Source organism: Moschus berezovskii, chromosome 12 (assembly GCF_049115385.1).
Source record: "Moschus berezovskii isolate FMDL1 chromosome 12, NW_MosBer_1.0, whole genome shotgun sequence".
Classification (NCBI taxonomy): Eukaryota; Metazoa; Chordata; class Mammalia; order Artiodactyla; family Moschidae; genus Moschus; species Moschus berezovskii.
The window spans coordinates 56,482,518-56,491,494 of record NC_142471.1 but is presented as its reverse complement, the minus strand read 5'-3'; the positions used below and the strand labels follow the sequence as shown (position 1 = coordinate 56,491,494).

The 8,977-nt window shown below is 39.6% G+C and overlaps 1 protein-coding gene across 1 annotated transcript in view; it reads right to left on the bottom strand.

Moving 5' to 3' along the window:
- Nucleotides 1-1,075: 1,075 nt before the first annotated feature.
- The window catches only part of FAS (Fas cell surface death receptor), a 35,685-nt gene continuing 27,783 nt past the window's right edge, over nucleotides 1,076-8,977 (bottom strand). The window contains exons 5-9 of the mRNA XM_055425133.2: nucleotides 7,372-7,427; nucleotides 7,127-7,201; nucleotides 5,003-5,064; nucleotides 3,652-3,676; nucleotides 1,076-3,038 (exon numbers count right to left, since the gene is read on the bottom strand). Of these exons, the coding sequence (XP_055281108.1) occupies nucleotides 2,719-3,038; nucleotides 3,652-3,676; nucleotides 5,003-5,064; nucleotides 7,127-7,201; nucleotides 7,372-7,427 (538 nt within the window). The 3' untranslated portion in view covers nucleotides 1,076-2,718. The remainder of the gene's footprint in view (nucleotides 3,039-3,651; nucleotides 3,677-5,002; nucleotides 5,065-7,126; nucleotides 7,202-7,371; nucleotides 7,428-8,977) is intronic.

The window sequence follows — 8,977 nt, the reverse complement described above, 5'->3', positions numbered from 1 at the left end:
ATACTGCTTACATGTTGAAATGATAACATTTGGGAAATAATGGGCTAAACAAAATGTATTATTAAAATTAAATTTTAAAAAAGAGAGTCCAGTGGTCAGTAAGGCACCAGAAATAAAAAGTATGCAGGAAGGAATCTTTCAAAATCCCCATTTAGCTTTCTTACCAATAAAACCAATCCTTTGAACTATTTACTTTTTTCTTATATATTTCCAGTTATACATATTTTAAAGAAATTTTATTATTGAAATATAATTGTTTTATAATGTGTTAGTTTCTGCTATATAACAAAGTAAATCAGTTATACATACACATATATCGCCCCCCTCCCACCCCTCCAGGTCATCTCAGAGCACTCAGCTGAGCTCCCTGTGCAATACAGCAGGTTCCCACTAGGTATCTATTTTACACATGGTGCTGTAATATAGGATTCCCAGGTAGTGCTAGTGGTAAAGAACCTGCCTGTCAATGCAAGAAACCTAAGAGATGCAGCTTCGCTCCCTGGGTTGGGAAGATCCCCCGGAGGAGAAAATGGCAATCCACTCCAGTATTCTTGTCTGGAGAATTCATGGACAGAGGAGCCTGGAAGGCTACAGTCCACAGGATTGCAAAGAGTCAGACGTGACTGAAGTGACGCAGCATGCACGCACTGTATATATACCAAAGCTACTCTCCCAATTTGTCTCACCCTCCTTTCCCTGCCTATGTCTACATGTCTGTTCTCTACGTCTGCATCTCTATTCCTGCTCTGCAAATATGTTCATCTGCACCATTTTTCTAGATTTCACTTACATGTGTCAGTATACAACACTTCTAGTGCCTAATATATGATCCTGTCATGGTAAGTCCTCACATAATACGTAATTATGTGTTGTTTAGGAGATATATTCTTAGAGTAGCAGCCTATGGAGGAAGTGATTTAACCACTAAAAGCCTTTAAAAAGAAAATACCTCCTGAGAGATCAGAGAATGGATGAAAGATTAATAACAGGTTACAGTTAGTAATAAATAGAAAAAAGGAAAATAAAAAGCAAGGTCCCACCAAAAAAGAGATAACCAGAAATACCAAAAACATGATTTTAATAAAATATTTTTACTAATATTTTCTATTTCCAAACATAAGGGAAAAACATCTTCCATCAATGGAAGCTCTTTAGGTAGTTCTGAGCATCTGCTTCAGCTTATAACTGTCTTCCATTTACAACTATATAAATATAAATAGTATTTATTAACATTCACAGTTAATACAAACTTTCAAAAGTGTTTAGATGTAAAAACAAGGAAGTGATAGTGGGGAGAGGGACTTGTCTAAGAAGCTACAGAAAACAACAGAAGCAGTTCTTAACACCTAGTATGATTTCTGAAGAAGGCAATGGCACCCCACTTCAGTACTCTTGCTTGGAAAATCCCATGGACGGAGGAGCCTGGTAGGCTGCAGTCCATGGGGTTGCTGAGTGGGACACGACTGAACGACTTCACTTTCACTTTTCACTTTCATGCCTTGGAGAAGGAAATGGCAGCCCACTCCAATGTTCTTGCCTGGAGAATCCCAGGGACGGGGGAGCCTGGTGGGCTGCTGTCTATGGGGTCACACAGTCGGACACGACTGAAGCAACTTAGCAGCAGCAGTATGATTTCACTTCTGCTGTGTATAAGCTGCCTTTACACCAACAGAGAACACATGGCAAGTTACTGAGCACTTTGTGGGGGATGGAACAAAATGAGAATCTATCTTATCAGCTTTGGTGATAGACATGGGTTCACGATATGCCGCAAAGCTACCTTCCATAAGAGCAGCTGGTCTCTCCAAACCAAGCTACATGTTTCTAAGGGCAGCCCCAGTTGTTCATGAATCATTCAGTGTTTCTTAGGAAGTCCTTTCAAGTCTGGGGATTCACAGTCTACCCAGATGCACATCAAGGCGAAAACAGAGAGACGACAGTGATCTAGTAATTCTTTCCTGATCAAAACGTTTGACACCTGAGAAAGAAGTGGGTTATTTGATCCAAAATGACAAATATAAAATATGCAGGCATTATAATTGAGTCTGCATTTTCTATGTGAATCCAAAATGGAAATATTTCACTATGAAAGGCCAATAATCTGTGCAAAGATCTTTGAGGTAGAACCTTATCAAATTTTACATGCAGAGGATATGTGCAAGTTTTCCCTGAATATACTCCTCTCAAAGGTGTAAACAAAATTAATAAATATGGCAAAATCTCTAGAATTATCAGTGAAGCTGGGGAGATAATTTAGAGGCAGTTGATTGTCACATGGCAACAATGATCACATCCACTAATTCGTGGAATGGGGTCAACCTGTGGCTAGGCATTTGTGTTCACATAAATTAATTACATTCACACTGACAGAATCATATGTTACACACTTGAGCATGATCTCAATCTTTGAATACACGTTTTTTTACATGCTTTTTTACACACTTAACAGGCAAGAAGATGGACATTTACTCCCACCAGCGTTCATCTCCCCAACTAGACTTTAAAAATCCTTGATGACAGAATCACGAAATGCTCAAAGCTATTAGCTCTACAAATAGCTTTGAGCAAATATATTAGCTCTACAAATCTAATAAATGAAAAAAGAAAACAAACCCAGTAAAAAGCCAAGCCAAGCAATATCTATAGCTACTCAGAACTTATTTGAACATATTTAGAATATTTAGTATATTCTCAGAACTGAGTTAGTTGTTTTTCACTTTAAACCAAGTTTTCATTTTCATTTTGCAAGTTTGCATTTTCACGTTCATTAGTAATGTCCTTCGTGACTATGTCACAAATTTTCTCTGCAACAGCTTTTGGGAGATTTTTAGTCAAAGTGCAATATGCATTTTTCTTCCCATGACTTTGATACCAATTGCGGAGCAGTTGAACCTTCTGTTCAGCTGTTTCACGGAGATTGTCATGCACGATATCATCTATTTTGGTTTCCTCCATACCACTCTTCCGAACAAATTCTTTAACTTCAGTTATTCTCATTAGTTCAGCAATACTAGGGATATATTTACCCAAGTCAACATCTGAAAAATAGAGAACAGTCTCTGAAAAAATTTTTTTCTAAACAAAATTCCCACTTCTGAAAAACCATAATTATTTCTCTTCTTACTGAACTTAAGAATATGGGTAAGTCCTGCTGCTGCTGCTGCTGCTAAGTCGCTTCAGTCGTGTCCGACTCTGTGCGACCCCATAGACGGCAGCCGACCAGGCTCCCCCATCCCTGGGATTCTCCAGGCAAGAACACTGGAGTGGGTGGCCATTTCCTTCTCCATTGTGTGAAAGTGAAAAGTGAAAGTGAAGTCGCTCACTGGAACTAGGATACACCAAGAGTAAGTATACAACTGGTCTACAATTCAGATTACCTAGGAGTTTAGGCAGAGTTCTATACCCTACTGCTTGTGAAGGAAAACAAAGCTTTAAGAATATAGCATCCTATGTTACCTGACTTATTTTTAATAATGAGCATTAGTTATACATTTAAATACACTGCCTAATAAACCCTTGTTAAACGCAGCCTCAAGGAATAGCAAGACCCCACAATGTGTCACTGAAATTCACAACGTTATTTCAACAGCAAAATTAGCCTGTTACTCCCAAGGAAGCCATCTCTATCAAACAAAATGATAAAAATCTGACCTGTTAAATTCAGTTGCCTCCCTTCCTGGGAAGAAAAAAAAAAAACAGAGGGAAGGAGAGAGGGAAATAAAAATATATTTCAGTTCAGTTCAGTTCAATTCAGTCACTCAGTCGTGTCCAACTCTTTGCGACCCCATGAACCACAGCACGCCAGGCCTCCCTGTCCATCATCAACTCCTGGAGTTCACTCAAACTCATGTCCATCGAGTTGGTGACACCATCCAGCCATCTCATTCTCTGTCATCCCCTTCTCCTCCCGCCCCCAGAATACTCTAAATGCAATCTTCTAATTCTTCCTTAATACTCAAGGAAGTATACTTACTTGATATATAAATTAAACTAAATGACTAAGGAGGATTCTTTCACCATTCAAATTTTTATTCTGAAATGTTCCAGCCTAACCAGAAATGAAGGGAATACTGGTTCATTTTTTACAGAGGCAAGAAACCTAAGGGATTTGTGAAATGTGCTGAGATTATTCTTTGTATAGGCACATGAAAATAAACATAGTAAACATCATTCTAACATTTTCTTTAACAATTTGAGTTTTTGACACAAGAACGTAGTTTAAGTTGAAATGATTTTGTACTATATTGATTTAAAGAACCTTAAATCCCACTGGTCCCAAATAAGAAAAATCAATATTCATCGGGTGAGCTGGTTACTCTCCCCAGTGTACCTTTGGCTGTTTTTTGGTTTTTTTTTTTTCTCCTTTGAGCACGGCTTGCAGGATCTCAGTTCCCTGACAGGGACTGAACCCAGGCTACGGCACTGAAAGCCACTAGGCCACCAGGGAACTCCTTTTTCTAGTGATGTGACAGGCTTTGATTCCATGTTGGAAAAAGATATGGTGACAGATAAGGTAACAAGTGACTGGAGACAGCTGAGTTGTATGGGCTTTCAGAGTAATCTCTTTGCTTGGGCATGTTGAATCCATGCTCTGGTAAAGGGTATCTCTCTGCATTTCTATTCATGAATAATACCAACATGGAAGCTTGGCCACATCTTTTTGTCAGCTCCCTTTGTGTAAGTGAGAACTTATTAATAAGAACTTATTTGTATGTTATTTGTATAGAAGTTTCTTATAAACTGGGCACCATATCTTAATTCATTTTTGATGCCCCTCTAATCCATGCACACACGAGCACCATAAAGGTCTGCTTTTTAAAAAGTAACAAGTAGGGGGACACATGTACACCCATGGCTGATTCATGTCAACGTATGGCAAAAACCACCACAATACTGTAATTAGCTTCCAATTAAAATAAATTAATTAATTTAAAAAAAAGTAACAAGTAAAAAGCTGAATGACTATTTTTTTAGGATAGCTGATACACATTTCAACACTTACATCATTTGAGGCTGCAGAGTTGCAATAACCATTCTTTTTATTCCTGTGTCGACTTGTCACCACTGAAAGATACAAGAAATATCTATCAGACTCAGGTCTCAGCCTTGTAGGAAGCATGAGAGAACAAAGTTTCATACTAAAAGAAGCATGCGAAGAAAGGAGAAATTCATTCACTAAAATTTACAGCAACCAAGCACCAGAAGAGGCAGATTTGTCCTGATTTTGAAAATTCCATCCCACTGAGTCAAGTGGTACAGAGATATGCCACATTTTTCTTTAAATTTTTTTAATTTAATGGCAAGCCATTCCAGTACTCTTGCCTAGAAAATCGCATGGACGGAGGAGCCTGGTGGGCTGCAGTCCATGGGGTCGCTACTAGTCGGACATGACTGAGCAACTTCACTTTCACTTTTCACTTTCACACATTGGAGAAGGAAATGGCAACCCACTCCAGTATTCTTGCCTGGAGAATCCCGGGGATGGTGGAGCCTGGTTGACTGCCGTCTATGGGGTCGCACAGAGTCGGACATGACTGAAGTGACTTAGCAGCAGCAGCAGCAGAGTCAAGTGGTACAGAGATATGCCACATTTTTCTTTAAATTAAAAAAAAATTTTTTTTATGTGGACCATTTTTAAAGTCTTTTATTGAGTTTGTTAAGGCTTCCCTGGTGGCTCAGATGGTAAAGCACCTGCCTGCAATGTGGGAGACTGGGTTTGATCCTTGGGTCAGGAAGATTCCCTGGAGAAGAGAATGGCAACCCACTCCAGCGTTCTTGCCTAGAGAATTCCATGGATAGAAGAGCCCAGCGAGCTACAGTCCATTAGGGTCGCAAAGAGCTGGACACGACTGAGCAACTAACACACACACTGAATTTGTTGCGATACTGCTTCTGTTTTATATTTTGGTTTTCTAGACATAAGGCATGTAGGATCTTAGCTCCCCAACCAGGGATCGAACCTACACCCCCTGCACTGGAAGGTGAAGTCTTAACCACTGGACCATCAGGAATGTCCTGATATGCCACATCTTAATGGAGCCATCCAGTTACCACACACTGGCCTAGTGAAGCTGGCTTTTGACTTACTGTGTGGCCATCACCACTCCGTCTCGCTGGCTTGAAGCTGGGTAACATGGCTACAGCAGAGCACAGAAGCCATAGGTTACAGAAAGTTGATTTCAGTTTGCCATGAAGTAGGATTTAAAGCAGATTTAAAGTGTTTAAACATTGAGTTTATATTTTCAGCTAAACCTCTCAAGGCAAGACCATTTTTTTTATCTTCAGCTGACCTGGAGAAACAGTGATTTGTGCCAACAGAAAGGAAAAATTGGATGTATCAGTGTTATCAAAAGTTGGCTCTGCCATGTGTTGTATGAATGATCTAATGGGAGTTTTCTAGAATAATTATTGTCGTTGCTTTAGTTGCTAAGTTGTGTCCGACTCTTTTCTGACCCCATGGACTGTAGCCCACCAGGCTCCTCTGTCTATGGGGTTTCCTAGGCAAGAATACTGAAGCAGGTTGCCATTTCCTTCTCCAGGGAATCTTCCTGACCCAGGGATCGAACCCGTATCTTCTGTATTGGCAAACAAATTCTTTACCACTGAGCCACCTGGGAAGCCCAGAGTAATTATAAGTGTTCCAAATTTTGGTTTACCTGATGATTTTACTAAATAACTCTTGCATAAAAGGTATGCCAGTCTTTAAAGTGGATAAATAACCAAAAAACATGGGGTCTGGACAAGGGAGAAGAGGCACAGAGAGGGATGAATTTATCAAGTGTCTGCTGCAGTCCCTTTGCTCTTGGAGTTTTCTTTATGCAGGGGATGATCTCAATGTAGAGTGAAGGACTACTTCCAATTCTTGGCCAACTTGGCTGCTGTGTAAATGAAAATACCCTTGTTCATGGGGAGGATGGGAATACCCAATCAGTGCCCCAGAATGGTTGCTCAAAAACAGTAGCTGAAGGATAATATCAGCTCTCAGGGGTGCGTTTAGAAGTAGGAATTTAACTCTATACCAGAGTTGCTACCTGGTAGGAGCTTTCTTACAAGTAGAAGACAGAAGGGAGCTCTTGTGAACTCCCACGTCACTTCAGTCTGCCATTTGAATGAAGTAAGAGCTTACCTTTGTATATTATTAGAACTATTGGGATGAGGAGGATCAGCAGGGCCCATAAACTGTTTGCGTGAGATCTGGATCCTGTAGATAGGAACATTGTACATGGTATATGAAAGTATATACTTCTTAAGGTTATGAAAAAAAAAAGATGAAAACAAAGTACTCATAGAATCAAAATGGATTGCCTTTTCTTCATATTTTACAGTGAGTTTGGGAGAAAGGAGAATATAATCACAAAAAGAAATAATAACCTTTGCATTTGGTGTTGCTAGTTGGTGTGCATTTCTCAATGATTCCATGTTCACACCTAGAAAAAAATACAGAGGGAATTCAAAAAGTCTGATGGACTGATTCCTTGATCATTTTCAATAACATACTATAAATCCAGGGACATTTTATCCATTTTTGCAACTCTGGCAAACATATTTCTAGATTAGCATTTTGTTGTTGTACAGTCACTCAGTTGTGTCTGACTCTTTGTGACCCCATGGACTGCAGCATGCCAGCCTTCCCTGTCTTTCACCATATCCCAAAGTTTCCTCAAACTCATGTCCATTGAGTCGGTGATGCCAAACAACCATCTAATCCTCTGTCATCCCTGTCTCCTCCTGCAATCAATCTTTCCCAGCATCAGGGTCTTTTGCAATGAGTTGGCTCTTTACATCAGGCGGCCTAAGTATCGGAGCTTCAGCTTCAGCATCAGTCCTTCCAATGAATATTCAGGGTTGACTTCCTTTAGGATTGACTGATTTGATCTCCTTGATGTCTAAGGGGCTCTCAAGAGTCTTCTTCAACACCACAGTTCGAAAGCATCAATATTTCGGCACTCAGCCTTCTTTATGGTCCAACTCTCACATCCATACATAACTAATGGAAAAACCATAGCTTTCACTATATGGTCCTTTATCAGCAAAGTAATGTCTCTGTTTTTTAATACACTGTCTAGATTTTTTCATAGCTTTTTTCCCAAGGAGCAAGATTTTTTTAATTTCATGGCTGCAGTCATCATCCATAGTGATTTTTGGAGTCCAAGAAAATAAAGTCTGTCACTGTTTCCATTTTTTCCCCATCTATTTGCCATGAAGTGATACCACCAGATTGGAGAAGGAAATGGCAACCCAATCCAGTCTTCTTTCCTGGAGAATCCCATGGACAGAGAAGCCTGGTGGGCTACAGTCCATGGGGTCGCAAAGAGACAGACATGACTGAGCGACTAAGCACGCATGCCTAATGGGATCGGATGACATGATCTTAGTGTTTTTTAGCATCTACTTGGTGCAAATTCATAACATAATTTGGGTGTTTGGATGAAAAATATCCTAAAGAATGACGATGGGTTAAAAATACCTTGAGGAAAAAAAAAAGGCACCAAAATATCAATATGTAAGAAAAAAGATAGAATAGACATAAAAATAAAGTTTAATTAGTTAATAAACTTAAAATCATAAATTGCCAAAAGCAATTTCAAAACAGTCATGGAGCAATAAAATGGTCAGACAATAGCCCACTGCCCAGGCTGCTGCTTATGGAGTCTACCTAGCTAGCCCCTAAAGGCCTCCTCTTTTATATCAACTAGTGATTAAGGCACTCAAGAAGTCCCTGTAGGATTTTCTTCAGACAGCCAAATACTGACAAATTGTCTGAATTATAACCTGGCTCTGCCCATTCCCTAACTAGCTGAGCTTGGACAAATTTTTACAGCATATATTACCCAATCTGATTGTCACAGAAATGATGTTGATAAGATAGTGAGTATTATTTGCATCCACATTCAGAAGACTAAGATCATGGCATCCAGTCCCATCAATTCATGGCAAACAGATGGGGAAAAAAATGGAAAGTGACAGACTTTATTTT